This window comes from Phyllobates terribilis, unplaced genomic scaffold (genome assembly GCF_046119375.1).
Source record: "Phyllobates terribilis strain yellow unplaced genomic scaffold, ASM4611937v1 Scaffold_11__3_contigs__length_659146591, whole genome shotgun sequence".
Classification (NCBI taxonomy): Eukaryota; Metazoa; Chordata; class Amphibia; order Anura; family Dendrobatidae; genus Phyllobates; species Phyllobates terribilis.
In genome coordinates, this window is record NW_027362771.1 from 544,232,182 (window position 1) to 544,260,088 (window position 27,907).

At 41.6% G+C, this 27,907-nt stretch overlaps 1 protein-coding gene across 1 annotated transcript; it reads right to left on the minus strand.

The window, feature by feature from the left end:
• Positions 1 to 784: 784 nt before the first annotated feature.
• Positions 785 to 24,867, minus strand: ASH2L (ASH2 like, histone lysine methyltransferase complex subunit). The gene is made up of 16 exons (XM_073653924.1): positions 24,715 to 24,867; positions 21,151 to 21,217; positions 20,857 to 20,999; positions 20,676 to 20,764; positions 19,478 to 19,572; positions 18,982 to 19,077; positions 16,770 to 16,865; positions 16,430 to 16,505; positions 11,675 to 11,765; positions 10,467 to 10,684; positions 10,099 to 10,266; positions 8,236 to 8,429; positions 8,066 to 8,158; positions 4,591 to 4,689; positions 4,424 to 4,483; positions 785 to 2,222 (listed from the first exon to the last, which is right to left on the minus strand). The coding sequence occupies exons 1-16, from the start codon at positions 24,813 to 24,815 to the stop codon at positions 2,115 to 2,117; spliced, it is 1,794 nt and encodes a 597-aa protein (XP_073510025.1). The 5' UTR covers positions 24,816 to 24,867; the 3' UTR covers positions 785 to 2,114.
• Between the last annotated feature and the right edge of the window lie 3,040 nt (positions 24,868 to 27,907).

A 27,907-nucleotide genomic window follows, 5' to 3' on the forward strand; every position in this document is an offset into this window, starting at 1 on the left:
TATGCCTTATAAACTGTCAGTGTTGCACTGAGCATGATCTAGCAACTTTGCTAGCTCTGGTGACCCGGATGTCGTCACGACGACATCGGGTCACCATGGCAACGATCGGGCCCCTGTGATAACTTTGCTGGGTCGCCGATCGGTATCGATTGCAGCATTTATCGGCTTAAAGCACCACTCCTGACACCAAGTGCCAGAATCAGCTGACATCCGGCGGCGATCGCCCATGTACAGCCCCCTGCGCGTGGGTGATCAGCATGACGTATATATACTGCATTGGTCAGAAAGTCCTTCCCAACCTGCATCTATAAGTCCTTCTCGACCATGACGTATATATACTGCAAATGTCGGGAAGGTTTAAAGGGGGAAAGGGGGGGTGTTTTGCTTATAGATTATAACCTAAGGTAGAGCGCACGTGTAAATATTCCCAATGTTGTGATGCATTTTCCATCCGGTATAAAAGTAAACCAATGCCATAATTCAATGATAATTAACATGTCAATTAAATCTTCAGATTAATGGGATATACCAGATTTTCATTAATCAGAAGTCATTACTCCAGCTTCATTTACCCCGAAAGGCTTCTGTAGGGGCAGATGAAGGTTGTTGGTGATCCCCCTCCAAGACTACAACCCTCAGCATGTGGTGAAATGAGGGTTTTATCACAGCTGGGGGAGACACCATATTACTCAGGCCCTGCAATAAGTGCAGAACAGATGACTGAACTCCCCAGTCTCTCCTCGCTGGTCGATCTGTTCCGAACACTTTGCAAATACCCACACGATTGTAAATAATAATAAAAAAAAAAACTTTATTTAAAAGAAACACAAGTAATATTTTTACATCTGAGTGAACCACAAGATTCAGGACGCACAAGGCAACCCTCGGTGACCAGGAAGCATTTAATACTTTGCAGACGTGTGGCGAATGGACCGACATCTGAAGTCCTTACTATAGGATAAGACTTGTTCATAGATATTAAAATATGGGCGGATAGGAATACTTGGGTGATGCATTGCACAAATCTGCTTTAAAAAAAAAAAAAATTTAGCCACACATCCAACTTTTCTGACCCATCGATATGCAATTATAAAACAACCCAGTAAAGATGGAATTAAATTTAAGGGCTTCTCCAATCCTATTCTTGGGATTAGTAGGATCCCCAAATAATCATGTTTTGGTACATCCCAGTGATAATTCATAGATATCAATGATGGGAAAACTACTGCTAATTTATAAAGACACCCTCCCGCACTTCTGTGTGTCCGTATCGATGTGTGTCGATTGTGCACAAACTTTCTCCATCACGTTCTCCCTATATATAAAAAAAAAAATCAACAGCACTGACCAAAGTCTGGATATTAAAGGGTTATTACTGTTCCAGCAAATGAGGCTTTTTCAATGTATAATAAAAAACTATATATAAAAAAAATAAATTCCAAAACATACTTTTTGTACCAATTTCTTGCTATTTTCTCTGCTGTCAGTGAATAGAAATCTGCATTGTCTACTTCTAGTCCTAGAAGCATGGTGGAACTCTATAACAGGCCGAGATCATATCCATCATACGACCAAAACAGATTTTTCCACCTAGAAGCAAAGAAAGGTTTGCACTTAAAAGGGGTTGTCCGACCTTAGAGTGACTGCAGACTTGTAGCCTCTCTATGTGACTGCAGACTTGTGAATCCTTACAGTGCGCACATTCTCCAGGGCAGAGAGAGGTCTCGTAGCCACAAGAATGTGATTTGCATGCTTCCGGCCACATTCCAACTAGACGTGTCCAGCCTCGCTCAACACACTTGCATTGAGTGAAGACGCGCACGTCTAGTCGGCATGTGACCGCATGTATGCAAATTACATACTTACTGTCACACGCCAGCCGCTGGCACAGGAGAATCCTCATGGCACACGCGATGTTAGGATTCACAAGTCTGCAGTCACACAGAATGCGGACTTGTAGCCTAAGGCCGGAAAACCCTTTTAAGGAATAGCAAGCAGATATTTTGAAAACTGCAATGTATTGATACAGAAAGTATATCTTCATTATGCAGTGAATAATCTTTATTTGGAAAGGAGGGGGAGAGAACACAAAAAACCCTACAAACAAACTAATGTTAAGGCTCCCATGGAGGACTCTTTCTGCCGTCAACTTCAGTTTCTACGTGGTAAAGAACATCTGATAACGTGTGCTCCACAATCGCTTTCCAGGCCATGTCGCTCATCTGTAGGGATTTAATGACAAACAGATAAAATATAGTGACATTTCTTTGATAATCTGGCAGTTGATAATCCAATTTTTTTTTTTTTTGACAGGAGAAGATCAGAAAGATAAGCAGAGAAAACCATTAGATTAATCCTCAGAGAAAGAAAAGTGGTGTGAAGGCGATCATGCACATTAACTGTTAACTTTACTTTCTACGCTTTTTACTTAAGTCTAGAAATATTTCGCCAATGACAGTCTCTTCGTGATTTCAGCTCAGCACTATTTTTTTTTTTATTTAAACCTTCAGGTTTAATTAAAGGAGTTGAACAAAAATATCATGTGAAATGTTTAGGAACTGCAAGCATTTTTCTACAAAGCCTCCTCATTTCAAGGGCACAAATGTAATTGGCCAAATTAACTTTACCATAAATAAAATGTTCATTTTTAACACTTTGTAGAGAATCCTTTGCAGCAATGACTGCCTAAAGTCTGGAAGCCATGGACGTCACCAAACGCTGGTTTTCCTCCTTTGTGATGCTTTGCCACCTTTACTGCAGTTGACTTCAGTTGTTGCTTGTTTATGGGTCTTTCTGCCTTAACTTTTGTCTTAAGAATGGGAAATGCTGCTTGATGAGGTTGAGATTTGGTGATTAACTCGGCCACTGCAGAATATTCCACTTTTTTGCCTTCTCCTGAGTTGTTTTCTCAGTATGTTTTGGGTCATTGTCAATCTTACTATGAAGCGGCGTCCAATCAACCTTGCTGCATTAGATTGAATCTAAGCAGAGAGTATCTCCCTGTACACTTCAGAATTCATTCTGGTGCTTCTGTCTTCAGTCACATCATCAATAAACACTAGTGACCCGGTGCCTTTGGAAGCCATACATGCCCATGCCCTCACACTGCCTTCACCATGTTTTACAGAGGGTGTGGTATGCTTTGGATCATGAGCCGTTCCAAGCCTTCTCCATACTTTCTTCTTCCCATTATTCTGGGACAGGTTGCTTTCGTTTCATCTGTCCAAGGAATGGTTTTCCAGAACTGGGCTGACTTCATTAGATGTTTTTTGGCAAAGTCTAATCCGGCCTATTTTTAAGGCTGATTAATGGTTTGCACCTTGTGGTGAACCTGCTGTATTTGCAGTTATAAAGTCTTCTCTTTATGGTAGACTTAAAGATACTTAAACACCTACTTCCTGAAGAGTGATCTTCACCTTGAGTGGATGCTGTGAAGGAGTTTTCTTAACAATGGAAAGGATTCTGCAATCATCCACCACTGTTGTCTTCCGTGGATGTCCAGGCCTTTTTGAGTTACCGAGTTCACCCGTGCGCTCTTTTTTTTTCCAGAATGCTCCAAATTGTTGATGTGGCCAGTCCTAACATTTCTGCTATCAATGATGTATTTCTTCTTTTTTTCCAGCCTAATGATGGTCTGTTTCACAGCAACAGCTTCCACATGCAAATGCCACACTTAGAATCACCTCCAGACCTTTTACCTGCTTAAATGATGATGGATTAATGAGGGAAGAGGCCATTATAGAGCTTTTGAGATAACTGTCCAATTAATTTTGATCCCTTTTGGAGGCAGCTTGGGAAAGGGGTTGCTCTAACGAAGATTAGCAGTTCTGGTCGTGGCATGGACGAGCCACTGGACTAAACTGTGCGCTCTCTGATGCTCCAGGCTGAGGCATATTTGCCTTTGGACTAGAGCATACTGGAAGTGATGATCCGGTCCCCACAGAGCCCTGATCTCAATATCATCCAGCCTGTCTAAGACTATATGACGAGACAAAGATTTGCACAAGCAATATCCACAGAAGATGTTTAGGATAACCTCCCTGCTGAGATCCTTCAAAAATTGTGTGGATGTGTACCAAGAAGAATTGATGCCTTTTTAAAATTAAATATTGGTTTGCTTTAGATTTATCTTATTCAGACTCATTGCTATTTGATAAAAATAAAACTTCTATACCTGACAGCATTCTTGCTTTGCAGCAGCTTTTTCCACACCAGCCTAAAACTTTTGCACAGTACTGTATATGGTTATATGTCTCCCAAAACACAGTGATATCTCCTGAGCACACTGCCCCTCTGGGACGAGCGGAGGCACGTCTGCGGACAAACGCAGATGTCCAGGATAGCCATCATATATAAAAGGCTTAATGCTCTGCAATCAAAGCCTATAAAGTTGGACTAAGAACCTTTGCCTTTAAATACTCACAGGACGGAAAGACTGATTCTTCGGGGGATACTTGAAATGAGGTCCGAAATTAATAGAAACCTATTGAGAAAAATATCAAAGAGGTTGGAATACATTATTTTTTTTTTATTATTATTTTGCATTTCTAAAACTCCAGGCAAAGCTGAATTCACTATATATACACTTACTTGGCAGCCTTTGTAGAGGGATATAGCTGGGAAATATACACCTTCAAAAACATCTTTATAGGCCACTCCTTGACTGGCCCCATTCTTATAAAAGATTATCTGCATAGAGAAAAAAAAGGCATTAGTAGAAAAAAAATCACAGAGCAGTTTTAATTGCTATAACTTTCCACATTGCACCCACTTATTTTTTTATTGTTTTTTTATGTGCTATATTAACACAAGGTAGCAAGTATTTCTGATATATTAAGTAATTGATACACGGTGTTCTAATTTAAAAAAAAATCTGAAAATAGTGAGGTGCATTTGTATTCAGCCCCCCTGAGTTAACACTCTGTAGGACCACCTTAATTACTGCTGCAGTTTTTTGGGGTCTGTCTCTTCCAGCTTTGCACATCTAGAGGTGACATTTCTGCCCCTTCTTCTTTGCACACTCTCTTGCTCTGTGAGATTGATCACAGACGTCTGCGTCCAGCAACGTACAAGTTTTGTCACAGATTCTCGATGGGATTTAGGTCTGGACTGTGACTGGGTCATTCACACACATGAATATGCTTTGATATAAACCATCCATTGTAGCTCTGGTAGGATGTTTATAGGGTTATTGTCCTGCTGGAAGGTGAACCTACACCCCAGTCTCAAGTCTTTTGCACCCTCTACCAGGTTTTCCTCCAGGATTGCCCTGTATTTAGCTCCATCCATCTTCCCATCAACTCTGATCAGCTTCCCTGCCCCTGCTGAAGAAAAGCCTCTCCACAGTATGATACTGCCACCACCATGTGTGACGGTGGGGATGATGTTTGCAGGGTGATGTGCAATGTTAGTTTTCCACCACACAGTGTTTTCCCTTTAGCCCAAAAAGTTCTACGTTTGGTCTCATCTGACCAGAGCACATTCTGCCACATGCCTTTTTAAGGCTCGCTTTAAAAAGGTCTTTCTTCTTGCCACTCTACCATAAAGGCCAGATTTGTGGAGTATACAACTAATAGTTGTTCTGTGGACAGATACTCCCACCTGAGCTGTGGATCGCTGCAGCTCCTCAAGAGTGACCACGGGCCTCTTGGATGCTTTTCTTATTAGTGCTCTCCTGGCTAGGGATGCCAGTTTTGGTGGATGGCCATGTCTTGGTAGGTTTGCGTTGTGCCATACTCCTTCCATTTTTGGATGATGGATTGGACAGTGCTCCGTGACATGTTCAGAGTTTGGGCTATTTATTTTTAACCTAATCCTGCTTTACTCTTCTCTACAACTTTATCCCTGACCTGTTCCTTGGTTTTCATGATGTTCGCTCCAAATATACCCACATATGGAACAACCCTCGTTTGATGGAACGCCGCCATTTGGAAGGGTTTGGGGTACCAGCTATATCAAGATGGGCACTTCTTGGCAACTGAAACAGCTTAACCTACGTAACTCTGATTTTTATAAGCTTCTACAATTGAGGCATGCAATAAGGGACCAGGAAGGCATATCTGACCTCTCAGTCTCATCAAATGGGTAAATGGATTGTGAGGTTCAAGCTAAGGCCAACAAGGGACTTCTATTGTTAAGTCTGTGCTAACAATATTTTTGAGGACCCCATGGCTTTGATCAAATCTAGGAGGGAGAGGGACAAAGGCCATATTTTTTTGGAGGAATGGGAGGATATTTTAGAGTATTCAAGAAAGGTGTCTATTAACATGGCTCAAAGAAGATCTCAACTGTTTCTCATACAGAGTCCACAGAATTCTAAAGGTTCCATATAAGATGGGCATCAGAGCAGACGACTAGTGTACAAGACGCAAGGAGAAGGGTGCAGACTTGGTTCATATGTCCTGGTCATGATTGAAGGGATTGTGGACAGTGTTGGCAAACAGATTAAGGAGATCTAAAATATACAAATTGCTTTAGTTTCTAAAACTTACTTTCTAGCATAGGTAGGGGATATTAGAGAAACGATTCCGGTGCAGTTGAGTTTCCAAAACACTCTACCAAACTAGATGGTCTATTGCTAAATATTGGCTCACTTGTATTCCACCTTCACTAGAGAAAATAGTTTGGTGCTTGAAAAGAACAATTCTAATGGAGAAAAAAGGTAAACCTTAAGAGGGGTGCTACCGCTAAATTCAGTAAGCAATGGGGTGACTGGATTAGATGCCCAGCAGTAGTGTCTGAAGAGTTAGCAAGCCATATGCTATTCAATTCGCTAATCCTTTGGTAACATATTTTTTTATTATTTCTTCTCCAACTTGGTTTTTCCCCTTAAAAAGTGTTGATTTGCACTATTGTACTGAACTGTAACTGAGTATGGTTGGATTTTGCACTCCAAAGAGGATGGGGATGTTTGTGGGGGTTAAGATAAAAGTACTGAATCTCATTTATAAATCAAGAACAATGGAGGTGCATATTACTTAATTAATGCATGTTATTTAATTTGGTCCTGTTACTTCCGGTTGTTCGGATGTTTGTTCTGCTCTTTTAAATAAAAACATTATGATTAAAAACAAACAAAAAAAATGTTCTCAAACAAGCCTCTGAGGCCTTTACAGAACAAAAATTACACTCAATTTACTAATTGTGACTTTTGGAGGCAATTGGTCACTCAGGATTTTATCTAGAGTTATTGGACTACAGGGGGGCTGAATATAAATGTACGTCGCAATTTTCAGATTTATATTTTTAAAATAATTAGAAAACCCATGTATCATTTCCTTTACACTACACAAATACTTGCTACTTTCTGTTGGTATATCACATAAAATCCCAATAAAATACATTTAAAAATTTGTGGGTGTAATGTGAAAAATAAAGAGGAAAAGTTCACAGAGTATGAATACTTTTTCAAGGCACCATATTATGTAAACAATATATAATTATTCCACATATTCGCACACCCTGGGGTATATGAATATACACGGTGCCCCTTGGATTAAAGCAATAAACCCACTCCCCTCTCTTCGGACGCCCCCACGCTGCCCAATATTCTGCCTGCTGTCCCTCTGAACATCGCTGGCAGCATAAAGAGGTCATTGCGCCGCCAAGCACCATCTTACAGGACATAGGCGGACTATGCAGGAAGCCTAATTTTTGTCCAATGGTTTCTAAAGTTGCTGAGGCAAATTAATAAATCAGCGGCCATACAGACAGTTATGAGCGGTGTCCTGCCTAACACCCTACACTCCTGCCGCCATTTTTATCTGGAGTCCCTGGGCTGTTGGGGTTACAAAGGCGCCCTGGTTTGGAAACGCTGCTAGTCTAGTATTGACCACTACGTCAAAGGGGGAAGATGGGATTTGAGACCAGTTTAGACCATTGCAAAAAGTGTCTGTCAATCTTTTGGATTCAGTGGGACATTTGAAAGTCTAAAGCAAGTCTCCTCTGCCATGAGCTCATTTCCAAAACTGAATCAGGAAAGGACAACCCCTGTAATATTAGATAAAATGTGTATTATGAATTTGTAAAGATATTGGGGAGCTTACACCCAGGATGCACAACTCACCTCGCTGCTTTGGGCTTGCTTCAAATTCTTCTCTGCTTTATCTACAAAGTCCTTCTCTTCGAAGTACAGATAACTCTTGAATTTAATTAAGGCCTGAGTGAGAAGACAGATCGGCAGATGTTAGGATATGAAGGAGTTACCGTCACACAGGAGGCCATGTCTCTCCTCACCTTGTCTTTGTAGGTGTCAGGCAGAGCCAGCGCAGTCTCGGTCTCATCGGGGAGGCTGATATAAAACCCCAGTGTGTCGCCCTGTCCGTAAGAATCAGAATAGTGTTTTCCAATGGACTGATGGAATTTGGTTCCTTTCTTGCTGCGCCAGGAATAGCTGAACTTGTCATAACCTAATGGAGCCTGGAGATTGCCTACATTTTATTAAAAATAAAAATGTATAAAAGATATGTTTGGGCCAAAAAACGTGACCAGGGGAGTAAATAATAGTTCAAGATAGGAATCAGTGACATGAAAGATCTTGGTACATGTCTGCCAAGAAGTGACCGGTCCATTCTTCTGAGGCTTCCACTTGGAAGTCACCACAATGTTAAATATGAAAAAAAAAAAAAAAAGCTGCAAAAAGGCATCCGAAGAGACGTTTCAAGAAAAACATCACCGGCGTTTCAAAAACAATGCGGGTACGCAGCTGTCTGAATAGTGCCTTGTGCTCAATACCCTCAGATGTCAGTTTTCCACGGCTATGAGCACATGGAGTCTTTTTTTTGAAAGCAGAAACGTTTTTGGAGTTTTTCAGTCTCCAAACACTTTATAAAAAAAAAAAAAAGAAAAAGAAAAAAGGGACAACGCTAAAGCCATATGGGTGTCATCCGAGTGTTCACCGCTTTATTATGCTTAAAGGGGTTGTCCACTACTTTGACATTGATTCCCTATCCTTAAGATAGGGCATCAATGTATGATCGGCCGGGGTCCCGCACGGCGCACCCCTGCCAATCAGCCGTTATCAGTGCTGGCGGGCGGAAATCCTCACCTGAGGTGCTTGGTTGACAAGTTGTAATGGCCACCGCTTGCTACTGCACATCTGCCTCCTATTCAATTGAATGGAGGTGGATGTGCAGTACCCCGCAGCAGCTACTACAGATGGACGACCAAGCACCGCAGGTAGGAGCTTCCGGCCGGCGGCCACTGCCTCTGGCACCGATAACGGCTGATCGGCGGGGGTGCGCCGTGCAGGACCTCGACCGATCATACATTGATGCCCTATTCTAAGGTTAGGGCATCAATGTCAAAGTAGTGGACAACTTCTTTAAGAGGCAGTAGAAGCTCCCCCCCCAAGTATTAATTATTATTTTTTTTAATTTTCATAAAAAATAAAAAAAATGCCACATTGATATTTATTAAATTAGGACAGGTCCGTTTTTCCCTCCCCTTCATCCAAGAGCCATAACTTTTTATTTTTCTGTCCATATAGCCGTGTGAAGGCTTGTTTTTTGCAGGACGAGTTGTACTTTTGAATGACACCATTGTTTTTACCATATAGTGTACTGGAAAGCGGGAAAAAAAGTGCAGTGAAATTGCAAAAAAAAAAAAAAATAAAATTCAAAAATTGTTTTTTGGTTTTTCTTTATCATGTTAACTACATTACACAGATACCAAACATGTCTAGTTTATTTTTTATTTAAGTGGTGAAAAAAAAAATATGTGGAAATTTGTAAGAAAGTTTTTGCGTTTGTCTTCATTTTCTGAGATCCGTAACGTTCTCATTTTTTTGGATCTGGGTGAGGGCTTATCTTTTGTGTGCCCTGAGCTGACATTTTTTTATTCATACCATTCTGGGTCAGATATGATGTTTTGATCGCCTGTTATTACAATATTGCGGTGATCAAAATCATCAGCCATCAAAAGCATGGAAACATGCGAGCTTAGCGCCGGAGGTCACATCAAAGGCAGGGACAATGACGCAAATATATGTCATGAAGGGATTAAAGAGCAATTCTGTTTAAAAATTGCACCATCTTCTTATCTAGTTTGTGAGGTCGAAGGCTTTGCCCATGTCTCTTCCCTTTTCTAGACAAACCGTACCTAGAGCCTGTGACCAGCCGAGCCGGGCAGCCGTATCTGGCGGCATCTCATCAATAAAAATCTCAAAATACCAGGCTCCTTTCCTCACGCCGTGGGATGCCCGCACCATGGAATATCCCTTCTCTCCCAAAACAGTAAGGCGATCATCAGAGATCTTTAACTGGGGAGCTGAAAAAGAAAAAAAACAAATATATTCATTGATAATTGATAACTTAGCAATGACACATAACGGAAGGAAAGCATGCTGGGGGGTGGTAAAATTCACAATAACTCCGTAAAAATGGTCACTTTAATAAAAATTATGAACACATGAATATATCTCATAGTCTGATTACAAGACATGGATACGGCGCAGGACACCTCCTCACCTCGGTCGTGCAAGGCAAGCAGCACCCTCTCATATAGGCAGGCTCTGTACAAGTCTCCTGGAATAGGTTTTCCGGCCCAACAATCCAATTCTAGTTTCTCGGGGTCGGGTGCATGTGGGTCAGGCTCTGCCAGGATGTATCGGTACCCATCCTTATTGAACGGGTGCTCCAACGGGTACCCGTGAGGAGGCAGGCGCTGGGCCGCAAACAGCGGATCACTGAAGAGGGAATTACAGCACATTAGTCACATGAGCTGAACATGAGGAGAGCCAGACAGGGCAGTAGAATGGGTATTAAATGGGTTTTCAGGCCTTAGGCTACAAATCTGCACTCAGTCTTTGTGATTGCAGATTTATGAATCTTCACATCGTGAGGATTCTCTGTTGCTGGGAGCAGTGGGCACATGATCACAAGTATGTGATTTACATAAATCCTGTCACATGCCGACTAGACGTAAGCGTCCTCGCTCTTTGCAAGTGTATTGAGTGCGGCTGGACACGTCTTGTCGAAATGTGGCCAGAAGTATGCAAATCTAATATTTGGGGTCAAGTGCCCACTTCCGCCGCTGGAGAAGTTTTCAGTCACAGAACGATTGCAGACTTGTAGCCTAAGATCGGACAACCCCCTTTAACACAGCAACAGGACCGGTATCTGCTCCACTGTGCAAGGGGGAATAGTAGGAGCACTGAGAGAGTCCTACAAAATGACCTGAGATGCATTTTTCTTAAGAAAATGTCAGAAGTATAACCAATGAGGATGACTAGAGGGCCCGACAACCTGTAGTGGGACATTTGCACCGAGCACGTGGCAGGCGCAGACATCTAGAGACACTGTAGTGAACGGCCTACTGCCAGCAACATCATCCAGCATGGGCAGCTTTGTGGTGGGTCAGCAGCGATCGTCTGGGGAGGCAGAGCCTCGTCTTAGCCAGGAGTAAACTGACTGCTATTAGTGGCTCGGAGGATTTTCTCCTAGTACCTGTCACACCGGGATAAAGTCCTCAGAGCCATTATCAGACCTTACACCGGAGCAGTGAGCCGTGGGCTCCTCTTGATGCAGCCCATTGCCAGTATCCTATACAGCCTAGGCGTGTATGAAGTATTACTATTACAGCATTACTCCCTTCCTAACATGCTATATGCTAGACATGGTCAACATATAGAAGAAAAAATATTTTATGTTGTCACTTCATGTACAGGCCCCATTACCTTCTGGTTCTTTTGGCTGCACTGGAAGAACTGCTGTCCTGCTGCTTGCGCTTGGCTCCTCTACCTTTCGCAGAGCTGGCCGCTGCGGACCCTGAGTACAGACACAAGTAATATGAAGGCAACGACTGGCACGGCTCATTATCTATATCACCCAGGTTCTGTTGTAGAGGCAGGGTTAACTTCTGCATCTGTCACAAATTAACTTTTTTTCTTTAAAGTGACTTCCCGTTTTTGCATCAAAATACTCTGCCCATGCCCCGAGACTCTCAGTAGTGATTCCCGGGCCTCTCAGACTACCCCTGACGCATACGGTGAAGAAGTAATCCTGATATACTCCCCATTCTCTCGAATTGCCCGGTGATGCTGACAGGAACAGTGCGAGACATTTCAGGAGAAGGGAGAGTGTATTGGACTATATATTGTCAGAGAAATGCTGCGACAATCGCAGATAATGGCAGAGAGGTCCATAGGGATTTACCATCCTAGCATTGATCTCTACAGGAGCCGGATGAGTCTATATATAGTGAGATCCCCCTAGTGGCGAATGCTATAACAGTGTGAAAGGAAGTAGCTCTGTGCCACCCTTACAGTGCCTACTACTTCATGACCATAGGAGTCCAACCTCCGGGAGCGTTAGCCTTATTGACCTGCACAATTAAGACGCTCCATTAGTTGGTTAGTGCAGTGTCAACTTTCGTAGCCTTCTCCTGCACAGTGGTGCCCGCACATCCACTATGCGGGGTAACCGCAACACAGCTTCACTGCAGAGTCGGCGGGCGTGAGGCTGTGCAAGAAAAAAAATCAGATTTTTCCATCACTCCCTATTGAGCCTGTACACCACTCACATAGGAGCGATGCAGTTCTGCAACATCAGTGGGGGGCGTAGGAAAGGAAAAAGACCCTCAAATGATCTATGGCACACGCAGGACATATCAATTATCTGTAGGGTAGTTCATCAATAGAGAAGAAATGGCTGTCCCACATCAGGCACTCCCACAGATCTACTTGAATGCTCTCCAGCAATGGACAGATATAAGTGATGTACACCGCAGCCCCTGTACATCACTTTGCTCCTAGTGATGTTTATATCCAAATTCAAGTGAATAGATAAAGTGCAATGCCAGGCAGTGGCCACTAGGCTGTGTGTGGGGCTGCAGTTTTCTACTCAGAACATATGGTTGCTGCAGGAACAGATTTCAGCTAATCGGTGGGAATACCAGGTGTTGGACCCCCACTAAATCAGCTTTAAGCCCTTAACAACATTAGACGTACTAATACGCGTCTGTGCCCTGGGACTTAAGAGCCAGACCCGTATTAGTACGTCATCGCGATCGCGCGGGCACACAGGCTTTGCGGACGCGATCGCCGCCGGGTGTCAGCTGATAGTACCGGGTGTCAGCGGTTGTCAGCGGTGACAATGTGCAGGGAGCGGTCCCGCACCGCTCCCAGCACATTAACCCCCGCAATGCTGCGATCGAAGTCGATCGCAGCATTGCGGTGGCAAGGGGAGGTGATCGCAGATACTCACCTCCTCTTCCGGCCTCCAGAGCTGTCTGCCGCGGCTTCCCGGGTGTTGCCATGACGACCCGATGTCGTCATGACAACATCCGGGTCACCAGACAGCAGGAAGATTTTTTGGACATGCGCAGTGCATCTCCAAACTATCTTCTCCCTGTCCAGCGCTGACAGCCTGCACGGCACAGGGATGGTGCTCCATTCCTATGCCATGCAGGCGATCAGAATAAAAAAAGTGAAAGTCCCAGAGTGGGACAGAGTAAAAAAGTGTAAAAACTGTCAGAAAGTGAAAAAATAAAAAAAATTTGTAAAAATATGAAAAAAAATAAATAAAAAAAATAATCCACCAAAAATAAAAATATAATGTACCCATCAATAAATATTATTATAAAAAAAACAAAAAAAAAAAACAATAAAAGTACACATTTGGTATCGCCGCGTCCGGAACAACCTGACCTATAAAACAGTCCCACTAATTAACTCCTTCAGTGAACACGGCAAAAAAAAAAAAAAAAAAACAAGCAAAAAAAAATGCTTTATCATCATACAGCCAAACAAAAAATGGAATAACACGCGATCAAAAAGACGAATATAAATAAAAATGGTACCGCTGAAAACGTCATCTCGTCCCGCAAAAAACAAGCCGCCATACAGCTCCATCAGCCGAAAAATAAAAAAGTTATAGCTCTCAGAATAAAGCTATGCATAAAAATAATTTTTTCTATAAAATTGCTTTTATTATGTAAAAGTGCAAAATATAGAAAAACGATATAAATGTGGCACCGCTGTAAATGTACTGACCCGAAGAATAAAGCTGCCTTATCAATTTTACCACACGAGGAACAGAATAATAAAAAAAAAAAAAAACAATTCCTGAATTGTTGGTTTTTGTTTATTCTGCCTCCCAAAAATCGGAATAGAAAGCGATCAAAAAATGTCACGTGCCTGAAAATGGCACCAATAACAACGTCAAGTCATCCCGCAAAAAACGAGCCGTCACATGACTGTCTGCCAAAATCTGGAAAAATTATAGCTCTCAAAATATGGCGATGCAAAAACTAGATTTTACAAAAAATGCGTCTTTTAGTGTGTGACAGCTGTCAGTCATAAAAACCCCATATGATTCTGGTATCACTGTAATCGCACCGACCCGAAGAATAAAGACGTCTAATCACTTATACCGCACGAGGAATGGTGTAAAAAATAAACTCTCGGGTTAGGGTTGTGCTGGGGCTAGGGTTGGGATTTGTTTCAAAAGTAAGAAAAAAAGATGACGATATGGCGACTAGTGTTGAGCGCAAGTGCTCGCTACTTGAGTTTGCATCGAGTGCTCGGGTATGCATTGAGTATCGTGGGTATTTGAGTGACATGCTCGAGTCTCCGCCCCATATGCTTCACGGCCAAAAAAACTTTGCGGGGATTGCCTGCCATGCACGAGCGATCACCGCATGGTTTTTTGGGGAGTCTAATAACCGTGAAACATGCGGGGCAGGGACTCGAGCATGTCACTCGAGCACACGCAGTACATGGTGCATACCTGAGTACCCGATGCAAACTCAAGTAGCAAGCACTTGCGCTCAAGACTAATGACAACATTAGGTCATCATATTGAATAAGTTATCAAATTCTGTGTCGTACCTCTGGGTTCAAAATGTTCACTATACACCTTAATAAAATCCTTGAGGGGTATAGTTTCCAAAATGGGGTCACTTGTGGGGGAGCTCCACTGTTTAGGCACATCAGGGGCTCTCCAAACGCAACATGGTGTCCGCTAACAATTTGAGCCGATTTTCCATTCAATTTGTTAGCGGACACCATGTTGCATTTGGAGAGTCCCTGTGTGCCTAAACATTGGAGCTCCCCCACAAGTGACCCCATTTTGGAAACTAGACCCCCCAAGGCACCTATCTAGATGCATAGTGAGCACTTGGAACCCCCAGGTGCTTCACAAATTGATTCGTAAAAATGAAAAAGTGGAAAAAAAAATACTTTTTCATTTTTACAAATCAACTTGTGAAGCACCTGGGGGTTCCAAGTGCTCACTATGCATCTAGATAGGTGCCTTGGGGGGGGTCTAGTTTCCAAAATGAGGTCACTTGTGGGGGAGCTCCAATGTTTCGGCACATCAGGGGCTCTCCAAACGCAACATGGCGTCCGCTAATTATTCTAGCAAATTTTACAATCAAAAAGTCAAATGGCGCTCCTTCCCTTCCGAGCCCTGCCGTGCGCCTAATCAGTGTTTTTTCCCCACATATGGGGTATCTGCGTGCCCAGGGGAAATTGCACAACAAATTTTTGGGGTCATTTTTTTCTTGTTACCCCTGTGAAAATAAGAAAAATTGGGTCTAAAGTAACATTTTTGTGAAAAAAGTTAAATGTTAATTTTTTTCTTCCACATTCCAAAAATTCCTGTGAAGCACCTGAAGGGTTAATAAAGTTCTTGAATGTGGTTTTGAGCACCTTGAGGGGTGCAGTTTTTAGAATGATGTCATTTTTGGGTATTTTCTGTCATAAAGACCTCTCAAAGTGACTTCAAATGTGATGTGGTCCCTAAAAAACAAATGGTTTTGTAAATTTTGTTGGAAAAATGAGAAATCGCTGGTCAACTTTTAACCCTTATAGCTCCCTAACTAAAAAAAAATTTTGGTTCCAAAATTGTGCTGATGTAAAGTAGACATGTGGGAAATGTTATTTATTAACTCTTTTGTGTGACATCTCTCTGATTTAAGGGCATAAAAATTCAAATTTTGAAAATTGCTAAATTTTCAAAATTTTTGCCAAATTTCTGTTTTTTTTCACAAATAAATGCAAGTGATATCGAAGAAATTTTACCAAAATCATGAAGTACAATATGTCACGAAAAAACAATCTCAGAATCAGTGGGATCCGTTGAAGCGTTCCAGAGTAATTACCTCATAAAGTGACAGTGGTCAGAATTGTAAAAAATTGGCCTGGTCATTAACGTGCAAACCACCCTCGGGGGTAAAGGGGTTAAAGGGAACCTGTAATGTCAAAAGCGTCATTAACCTGCGGATATGGGGTTAATCTGCAGGTTAATAGCGTTCTAAATCTGTGCGGCAACTGCACTAAAAGCCTGGCTGCCGGGAGGAAATTAACTATATTCCCTTTAAGGAGCTACAGAATATATAAAATAAACATTGAAAATGACAATGAAGCTTTGATGGAGCTCTTAAATATTCTAAAGCCTTAATACAAGCAGTACAATAAGAGATCGCTCACCATTTAGACCAGCTCCACTGGACACTGCGCCGCTCTGCCTCTGGTTATCATAAGCCGGGCCAATATTCCCCAAGTCCTAAAAACAGAGGGAGCATTCAGTACAACACCCGACATGGAATGAAAAACACATATGCCATATGGAGGACGGCTTTACTGTTCAAAATGTAGAAGCACAGATGATCGGCGGATATCAGAGAAAGTAAAAAGATGGATGTGGCAGGTACACGAGAAGCTGCCCTCCCTCCGGTTTGCTTTATGTGCCGTAGGGCTGTCCTCACAACCAGGACTTTAGGAGACAAATGGGGGAAAAAAAAATGTCAGCTTTTTAATCATAGGTCACCTGGTCGAGTAGGCCAAATTTTGGATAATCCTCCTCTGGATCCTTGCTCCCTGGATCTGGATGCTCCTTTACTAAAAACACGTCCCGTTCTTTAGTCTGAAATTAAATAGAAGTCTCAGAATAAAAACTACACAGAGGGCTAATTGTCCAGATACACCGGGGCAGTCAGCGACCGGCTACACGACGACTTTGGCCGCTGTATTGCGATGTTACATCACACTGGAATGAAAGTGAATGCCACACCTTAGTGTGACTACGACATATAAATCACAGCACATGCAGCAGGTTTTGATTTTTTGTGATCGCCTGTTTTGGGTTGCGATGTGAACACGTTCACTTTAATCATGAGACACACTGCGCGGCCAAAGTCGTCGTGTAGCCCCCCATAAACATCGGGCTAACGTCAGCCGAACCTGCCGGTATCTATGGGTTTGGCCGCTCCGGACAGATACAGGTGCATCTCACTAAATTAGAATATCATCAAAAAGTTAATTTATTTCAGTTCTTCAATACAAAAAGTGATACTCCTATATTATATAGAGTCATTACAAACAGAGTGATCTATTTCAAGTGTTTATTTCTGTTAATGTTGATGATTATGGCTTACAGCCAATGAAAACACAAAAGTCATTATCTCAGTAAATTAAAATAATTAACAAAAAACACCTGCAAAGGCTTCCTACGCGTTTAAAAAGGTCCCTTAGTCTGTTTCAGTAGGCTCCACAATCATTGGGAGGACTGCCGACTTGACGGATGTCCAGAAGGCAGTCATTGACACACTGCACAAGGTCCCAGAGTTCCAATTCTCATTTGTAAATCAAAGTCCCAGAGTCTGGAGGAAGAGTGGAGAGGCCACAATCCAAGCTGCTTGAGGTCTAGTGTGAAGTTTCCACAATCAGTGATGGTTTGGGGGCCATGTCATCTGCTGGTGTAGGTCCACTGTGTTTTATCAAGACCAAAGTCAGCGCCGCCGTCTACCAGGAAATTTTAGAGCACTTCATGCTTCCCTCTGCCGACAAGCTTTTTGGAGATGGAAATGTCATTCTCCAGCAGGACTTGGCCCCTGTCCACACTGCCAAAAGTACCAATACCTGATTTACACACAACAGTATCACTGTGATTGATTGGCAGCAAACTCGCCTGACCTTAACCCCATAGAGAATCTATTATAGAGAATCTATGGGGTATTGTCAAGAGGAAGATGAGAGACACCAGACCCAACAATGCAGACGAGCTGAAGGCGGCTATCAAAGCAACCTGGGCTTCCATAACACCTCAGCAGTGCCACAGGCTGATCGCCTCCATGCCACGCCGCATTGATGCAGTAATTGATGCAAAAGGAGCCCCGATGAAGTATTGAGGGCATTTACTGAACATACATTTCAGTAGGTCAACATTTCGGGTTTTTAAAACATTTTTCAAGCTGTTATAAAGTATTCTAATTTACTGAGATAATGACTTTTGTGTTTTCATTGGCTGTAAGCCATAATCCTCAACATTAACAGAAATAAACACTTGAAATAGATCACTCTGTTTGTAATGACTCTATATAATATAGGAGTATCACTTTTTGTATTGAAGAACTGAAATAAATTAACTTTTTGATGATATTCTAATTTAGTGAAATTCACCGTTAATAGCTGGGGGAGTTAAAGGGGTATTCCCATCTCCATGATCCTATCCCAATATGTAGTAGGTGTAAAAATAATATTAGCAAATATTAGAAACGTAGTATAGTTTTTCTGATAATCCATGTTTCTTTCCTCGTGCAGGCATTGCAGGAGCTTTGGTATCCATGATTACGACCACTAGCAACTAGCCGTCACCATATCCGTGGTCGTAACCATGGATACCTAAGCTACTGCAATTCCTGCACATGAGGAAAGAAACAGAGCGAATCAGAAAAACTATACTACATTTCTAATTGGAGGTATTTGCTAATATTATTCTTATTATTATGCCTACAACATATTGGGATAGGATCTTGGAGATGGGAATACATCTTTAAGGATCTGTCATGTCCTATTTCAGACTGTCGATCCTTTTGTTCTCACTCTGCCAAAGATGTCAGACAGCGGCTCTCTCGTAGAAAACAATGGCGTTTTCGACAAGATAGCTGCTGACAGAACGATCGCCAGAACAATAGGTTGCACGTATGAGGAGCTTTAGGCACACTGCAGATCCTCTTTTATACTCCTCAATTGCCACGTACCATCGTCTTCACAATACTGTTTGGCCAGGTCATCTTTCCTGGCCGTTGTCGAGTAGTCAGACTTTCCCAATACTTATCAATGAAAGGAATAATGTCCTGCAGGAGACAGGAAACAAGTTCTGAATTAAGTCACAATTAAGTTTGCAAATCGTTTCCTTTTGTAATCTCGCACCGATCTCCAGATATAAATCGCATTCTCCTCCATTTACACTCAAAAGATTTTCCACCCCTCTTTGAGGTTTATCTGAACTCCCACATTTCATTGCTTTCTGTCTAATTTGAGAATAAAATTATATTCATTATGGTCCTAAATCAAAAGAGGGGACGACCGCATCTGATACTGCAGGACACAAGGTGATGGAAATGGATCAGTAAAAATATTAAAGACCCAAAAAATAAACCGGCCTCATAGTAATCTCCTCTGTAGATGTGACCCCTGCACCTATAAGAGGCGGCGATATACCCTGGTATAGGGAAAAGGAAATGCCAACGTCACCTTGTCTTTGGAAAACATAGTCTTAGGGTGTTCATCCTGGTTTCGGGAATGCCACGTTAAGTTGGCCAAAGTGGTAAGACACATTTCCTTCAAGTCTACAAAACAAAAAGTTTTAGTAAAAATTAGAAACTAGGACCCTCAATGATCAAATATTAAAGACTAACCCCAAAAATAGGCCATTAAAAAGGCTGTAAACAAGCGGACAAGTAAAGATATATTGTGGTGGATTCTAGAAAAAAAATATATCACACAAGAACCCCCCTCCCGGCCAAAAAACAAACAAACTCAAAAACATATGAAAGAACAGCACAATATACAAAGACAAAAGGAAGTAATATCCTAAAAAAATCCAAAAACAATAATCCAGGCACAGCAAATGCAACAAAATGCAAGGGACCACCAATATTGCACTTAAAGGGGCATATTCAAAGGAGGCGCAAGGCAACCAATGTTATACTTAATATTTAATCGCGTGGGGTCCATTGTACCCCAAGCAAGTTTGTTTTCGTCATACGTCCATTTTGGTAGCTTCCTAGCTATGTGAGATATATAAGATTTGTGATTCCAGTGCCAAATAATTACATGCAAGTAGATTGTTGATTACTAAAAAGTTTAGATTATCGTTTAGCTAAGATGTTGTTCCCCAAGTTCCTAAATAAAGTAAAAAAAGAAAGTAAAAATTCTTCTTTAATACATGTTGTTTATTTGTCCTATGGACCCCACTAATAGTGTAAGTATTTTGGAGCAACTAACAATGTTTTAGGGGCATACTCAGGGGAGATGAGCAGAGGCGCCTTTCTTGCATTGATTGAGCTACGCCAGACGATCCCATTAAGAATGAATGCAACAAGGTGCGCCATGATCATCCACATGGGATCTTCAGAGTCCCAGTTCTCTGTATCAGTGGGGAGTTACAATAGGACAGATCTGCATCGTGTCGATATCATTTTCCAGAAGGGCCAGGACCTGTCATCATAATCCAAAGACCTGGTAAGTCTGGGAGAATCTTACATTTCTAGGACTACTAGAAAGGCAGGCCTGAAGGCTACTTTAATGAGGACTCTATTGGAGTATCTGACGGTGGTCTCGCAATTCCCAGATATCCCTCGTACCTGCAGTGTCTTTATAAGAAATCTGGGACCAAAAGTCTGCAGTCCAACCTACAGTGTAATGGCTGCATTTCCCGTCGCTCACTTACTGGCTTGCTTTCTCAGGAAGTATGTGTTTCCGCTGTGATGGCAAACGTTACAATGGAAGCTGTAATTGGTCATAAACGGAAGACAAGACCTGAACAAGAGAGAGAGAAAAACAAAGGTGCATGAATACGTGCGTCCACAGTACTCAGCAAGCGCCGATACAGAAGACTTATAATGACATACGTGGTATCTATCCCGAAGGTATCTGCTCCGAACCACTTCAAACAGATGCCGCATTGCAGCTCGATCTCTCCGAGCTGCCGGCCATTTTCTTCATCCACTGAGCCGCCTTGTGCGTCCATGCCGTCTCCTTCTGCTGTGGAGTCCTAGAAGAGGCAGAGATGAATGTAGAGTGGATTACATCCATACAGGAGCCCTCCAGAACTTTAGGTTCTGGCATTACAAATACAGAGGTTTTGGATACTCATACGATCGTTCGCCAGAAAAAAGATGGATAAGTAGGAAAATGTTACGTACCAAAGTGTCCTTTTCGTTGGAAGACTCGGTGTCCAGCGCAGCTGCTGAGCTCAGTTGTACGGAGTCACTGCAAAGATATGGAAATAACAGGGTCAGGACAAAGAACAAAACCTTTCTGCTCCCAAGCAAGGATGTGAGGCACAGGGCATCAGACATATATAGAAGCAGCAGGTCGAATGGCTTCGATGCCCGGCCGGCTCCGATCTGTGAGGCGCCACATGTAGATAAGATGCAGGCACTAGCCGGCTACTAATTTTTATTTTTCATCTCCTTCAAAGAGCCATGCCTTTTTTTTTTCCTTTTTCCCCTTACATAACTGTATGAGTGGGGGGTTTTTTTGGGGGCGAGTTGTCATTTAGGATGACACCATTCACTTAACCATATAATGTACTGGGAAGAAGAAAAAAAATCCAAGTGAGATGAAATGGTAAAAAAAGATGCAAACCTGTCATTGTTTTTTTGTTTTTTTTATCAGTTTTGGTTTTACGGGGTTCATCATGTGCTAAAAATGACTATCATAATTCTCCATGTCAGTTTAATTAGGGTGATAACTTTTATAGATGTTTTTCATTATTATTACTGACATGAATAAAAATCCTAAATTTTCTAAAATAAAATTTTTAATTTTTCTGGAAAAAAAAATCCAAAAAAAAAATATATATATATATATATATATATATATATATATATATATAGGCCCTGACGGATAGAGAGGGAAGCAATTAAAGGGACCACGCGCCCCACCAATTGCATTGTCCACTTCATTGTGTGCCAGGAAACAGCGCCGTATAGCCAAAGTGGTTGTGCCTGGTACTACAGAATTCTTATCAAGTGTAAGGGGCTGAACTGCAATACCAGCCTCAGCCACTATACGGCGCTGTGATTGGTGAATACATGAAGGGGGTGAGCCAATCATAGAAGCATAGGGATGTGAGGAGACAGATCCCCACCCATCTAATATTGATGGTGTATGATAAAGCCAGGCCATCAATTAACCCCTCACCTGATATCCCCAGTATAGGCATGGCACATGTTAGTTGCAGGGGTAAGGAGCCAGCACAGATCGATGCTGTTTAACCACTTAAATGCCAGTGACAGTTTTTGCCCACAGCAGCCAATTTGGGCATCCTTTGCCCTCCCCGTGATGCGATGATTGGGTACTGATGGGTCCACATTAGTAGCCCCTCCATTGCTGCCATCTTTGCACTCCAATGAAGACCAGAGGAGATCATACATTTTGCCATACACTTCAATACATTAGTAGAAGTGACTAAACAATCGCAGGTTCAAGTCCCCTAAGGGGGACCAACAAATAAAAGTAAAAATAAAAAAGTTTTTAAGCATACATGCATTTATATATTTGAATCCCCCCCCCCCTCCAACACTCCTCCCCAAAAAAAATTAAAGTGAACCTGATAGCAGATACATACTACTCGATCCACGGCTGTATGATCTCAGCCAGGAATGTCTGACTGTGAAACGCTGCGGCATTACAGAGAGAAACATACTTTAAAAGTCACCGGAGACAGTAAGTATCCACGGTCAGGTTCACTTTAAAAACAAAAATAAGAATACTAGGTGTCTCCATATCTGTAAATGTTTAATCTAACAATATATAAAATTATTTACTGCAAACACAAAGAGCAAAAAAATTAATAAAACCGAGCATTGCCCATTTTTTTTCAGTCACTGCAGTCCCCCCGCCCCCAAAAAAAAGTAAAAACAAGAAAAAAAAAACAACAAGCCCTCACACAGCTCCATCATCAGAGAAATAAAGTCTCAGAAAATAGTGACACGAATAAAACTTTTTTTTTTTTTATGCACTAAAAACATAAAATAACTACACAAGTTTGGTAAAGCTGTAATCATACCGACCAGGAAAATGTTACTAAGTCACATCTACTATACAATGAAAGTTGGAGAAACAAACAAAAAAAATGTCGGAAGTGTGTTTTTATCACCATTCAGCCAAAGTTCACACTTATATATTTTTTATTTATCACACACTATATTATATATATATTTATTTATTTATTTATTTATATGATTTTCACCCAGAAAAACAGTTTTCCATGTTAATAATTGCAATGTATCCGGAACAATCATGTTATACTGTGGCTCCGTTGGGCATCAGATTTCTTTCGCGCACCCATAGACTTGATTGGGCTGAGTCTCACCCGATTTACAGAAGAAACTAGCGCACGCTGCCATTTCTTTCATGCAGATTAGATCCGTGAAATAAAATACAAATCTGAACAGCCCAAATAAATAACAATGATCACAGAGCTGTCAGTCCTTCTACAAATGGACTCGAAACACATTTGTGAGAACTTGGACTTTCACTGATGATTTTTTTTTTTTTAACTTCCCCACGTAACGCGGTCAAGTGAATGGTCTCATTGAAAAACTACAAAAATAAACAAAAACACAAGCCCTCAGACAGGGGGGTCAATGGGAAAGAAAAAAATGGAGACCATAAGTCACCTTTATTTTACTTAAATGTAATAAATAATGATAAAATATGATATAATTATATACATAATAAGTATAACTTTTACTTCAATGTAATAAAGATAAAATTATAATAAATTTAATTTTCACTTAAAATATATTTGGGGCTAAAAAAAAACATTTCCCAAATTGGGTTCCATTAAAATGATTGCACTGTTTGCCTCCTACGGCCTTGGTGTCGCAATGAGAGCAGAATGAGTTAACTGAGAAACAGTCAGAGAGCACATCTTATGGGAGAGTTTTATCCCTTCTTTGGGAAAAGTCAAGACGGCCGTATAACTTGGACGAGGATCTCAACGCAATGCTCGGACGCTGGACTCGAGCGTGCATAGAAATACCTGCTGCCACGCTCGAGTCCAGCGTCGGAGCATTGCAACCCCCCGTCCGACTTTTCATTTTCCCTGCTGATTAAGATCAAAATGAAAAAGATGAATGTACCGGGAAACAAAGATCCTATAAAAGACCCCAAACGGTGCAAAGTTAGTAAGGAATTGGGTTGTAAGAAGTGAATTTAGCCCCAAATATAAGTAAATAAAATGCCCCCCCCCCCCCTCAAAAAAAAAAAAAAAAGGGGGACATTCCCTTTAAATGCCCCATATAATGAAATCTCCTATATCGGTCTATAAGACCTCTGCTTGCTGTCAGTGCCTGGAAACATTTACATCTCATCCTAGAGCATTAAAGTCTCCCCAGTTCTGCTGGGGTTTGCTGCACTTTCATCCTATCAGCCACATACAGTGCTGAGGGTTTGCTACAGTGTGTAGGTGGAGTGCTAGGATGTTAAAACAGCAACAAAGCCGCCATCATCTGGAGATAGGACGTTCCCATTCACTGACAGCAGCAGAGGTCCTGCAAGGAGCAAGGAAAGAATAGAGAGTATAGGAGAAACATTTATAGGACACCCCCTTGAAGGTGGAGGTCACACAGGACGCTGGCCCCATGCCCACCTATGGCCCTCACCATGAATGGGCTGCAGCAGCATGGCCGCCGGCACAACGTCACCTCTCACCCATAATCATAGCCAAACTAGAACTTAGCCACTCCCTCTCTCACCCGGCACGGTTGTCCCCGCCCCCTATCGGGCTAGACCCGGGTCCTGCCGCTCCTCCTCCCGCTTCCACATCCTCCTTATCCGCCACCGACGCCATCTTCATACACAAAACCACGTGTCTCGTCCGCAGCGCTGGGGGTGGGGGGGGAGCAAGGGCGGGAAGCAGAACCAGGCATGCGCAGATCGCAAGTGGAACGTTTCGGCCATGTTAGGAAAGGGCAAAACCATAGTATGAGAAAAGCGCGGGAAACATGATATGGAGGCGATAAGCTCTGATTTCTGTGGTGCTGATGAGAGAAAAGGAATATGTAATCACCAAAAAAAGGGAATGAGGGGATTACTGAATCATTTAGGAAAACAAGCTTAGAAAGTCTGGTGACTGAATATGGCTTTTAGTTCAGCTTTTCTAAATCTGTGGTAAAAAAAAAAAACAAAGCATAGTCTCCTATTGAAAGGCAAATTTGAATTTTACATATTTTACGACAGCAATTCTCCCTTACACTATAAATGACAGGAAAAATTAATTCTGACGATTATGGAGATATCCAATCCGAATCCATATTTTTTTTTTCTAAAAATTGTTTTTGAGTCGCAGCATTCAAAGTCTTTTTTGATTTTCCTGTCAGAATCGCGCTGGGTCTATAGGTCGTCATGGCAGCCTTGTGTGGGGTCTCATTGCCACCATCTTGGTGGGCTTCATTGCAGATGGTTATTTTTACTATATGTTGTGAGATCAGAGTATATAGCACAAGAGTATATCGCAGGATCTAGTCCCCTAGGACTGGAAAATATAGTGTTAAAAAAGGTTATTAAAAAAAATGGAAAAAAAAAATTTACCCCATTTTCCATATTTAAAAAATAAATAAAAATAAACATATTCAGCTTCTCCTCATCTGTAAAAATCCGATCTATCAAAATGTCATTAAATAAACATATTCGGCTTCTCCGTATCTGTATAAATCTGATCTATCGAAAAGTTGTTAAAATATACGCCAAAATTGAAGTAAAAAATTGCACAAAATGCAATAAAAAACAATAAAAAGTCATCTTACCAGGCAAAAAAAACAAGCCCACGCACTGGTTTATAGACGGAAAAATAAAAAAGTTAAGTGTCCTATAAAATGGCAAACCAAGTTTTTTTTCTTACGAAATTCTGAATTATTTTAAGCAATTAAAATAATAAAAAAATACCGTATTATATGGTTGCTATAGCTGTGTCCGTACTAACCTGAAGAACCACATTACCAGGTCGTTTATACTGCACAGTGAACGTCGCAAATTTAACCCCCCCCCTAGAAAATAAAATAATGGCGAAATTGCATTTTAATTTCACCATTTATTTTCACTAATTTCGGTAATCTAATATGTCTGTCTGTGATTTTTTTTAAAAGCTGTTCAACAAAAAAAAAGAAAAAAATCAAGTTGGCAACCATGAGAAGCGGGCTGAGGGGGGCTTGTCAGATAACTGAAGCAAAAATCGAACTGCCGTCACTCCCCACGATACAATACAGACATTCAGTGAATGACATTTTTTAATTTTGGGTTTTTTTCACAGTGATTGGTCGAAGTAAGTGGGTGACACGATTCTCCAGGTCTGTGTGAGGACAGCGACACCAAACTTGGAGAGGTTTTAATTTTTTTTGTTTTAATTATGACAACAAAATTATTTTTTTTTTAAAGAAAAAAATAGCTAAATAAATAAATATTTGTGGAGCTGTTTTATGAGAGCCATAATTTTATTTTTTATTGATGAAGAGGGGTGGGCCGCTTTTTGCATGGTGAACTGACTGGTCTGCCGATACCATTTTTGGGAAACGTACGATGTTTGGGTCATATTTTAGGGAGATGGGGTGGACGAAAAACCGCAATTTACCATGGTGGTTGATTAATTATAGACATTTATTCTTGCGGCAAGATCAGCTGTATATTTTTAATTTTTTAGGTGTTGGGTGGTGTATATTTTTTAATTTTCTTTTACTTCCTTTATTAGGCTATGTGCCCTCGATGCAGAAATGCTCCGGATTTTTTCCTGAGCGTTTCTGCATCTCCCTGGCAGAAAAAACACATGCGGATTGTACATGCGTTTTTCCTGCCAGGGACATGCGGATGTGAACCGTTCTTCACATGCATTTCCGCATGCGGGTTGTCAAGCGCTTTCCAAGCGATTTTATCATCACTTGGAAAGTGCTTGTCAACTTGGTCACACTATATAAATCCATGCAACCGGCATGGATTTATATAGTGTGACCGAAAGAATGGTAAAAAATAAAAAATAAATATCATACTTCCCTTCTGATGGCCTCCGATGTCCTTATTCGATGCTTCTCGGCTTGCCGACAGCTCACGGTACACTGAAGGACCTGCCGACGTCAGTGGTCGCGTGACCCATCACATGACTAAATGACGTCATGGCAGGTCCTTGAGTCCACCGCGATCTGCCGGCAAACCGAGACAAGGACACCGGGGGCCATCAGAAGGTGAGTATAATATTTATTTTTTATTTTATTCTTTTTTTTTACAGGTTCTATGGTACCCGGGCCCGGAGGAGAGCCTCTTCTTCTTCAAACCCGGGTACCATCCGCACATTGAACCGCATGATATCCGCATATACAGATGCAGTGATGCGGATTCCATGCGTTCCAATGCAAGTCAATGGTGGCGAAAACGCAGCGCTTCCGCAAAATAATTGGTAGTGCTGCGTTTTTTTCCGCAATGATAATCCGCAGCGGAAATTTCCGCAGCATGTGCACAGCACATGCGGATTATCATTGGGGAACATGGCAGACATTCTACCAAGCGTTTTTAACGCGGAATTGCCGCTGTGGAAACGCTTAAAAAACGCATCATGGGCACACAGCTTTAGTCTTCTTTTAGAATAAAAAAACATACAGCAAAAGATTTTAAATCCCCCTTCTCCTCCACCAAAAATAAAGAAATTACAGACAAGCAGTCGCTGTTGTCTCTTCCATAAAAAATCCAGCCTCTCGGTTATTTTTTACTCCATTTTCACATCTAAACAAATAAGGAAGAAAAAATAACAACGCGAGATAGTACTTTTCACCAGATTATTTATTATTATTATTAGCAGCCTTTCGCTCGATCTCGAGCAATGGCGACTTGATGGATGAACGATCTCGAGGAAGATCGATCTTGTACAAGCCTGCTGTAGATAGGTCCACCAGGGTTTTCTCCGCC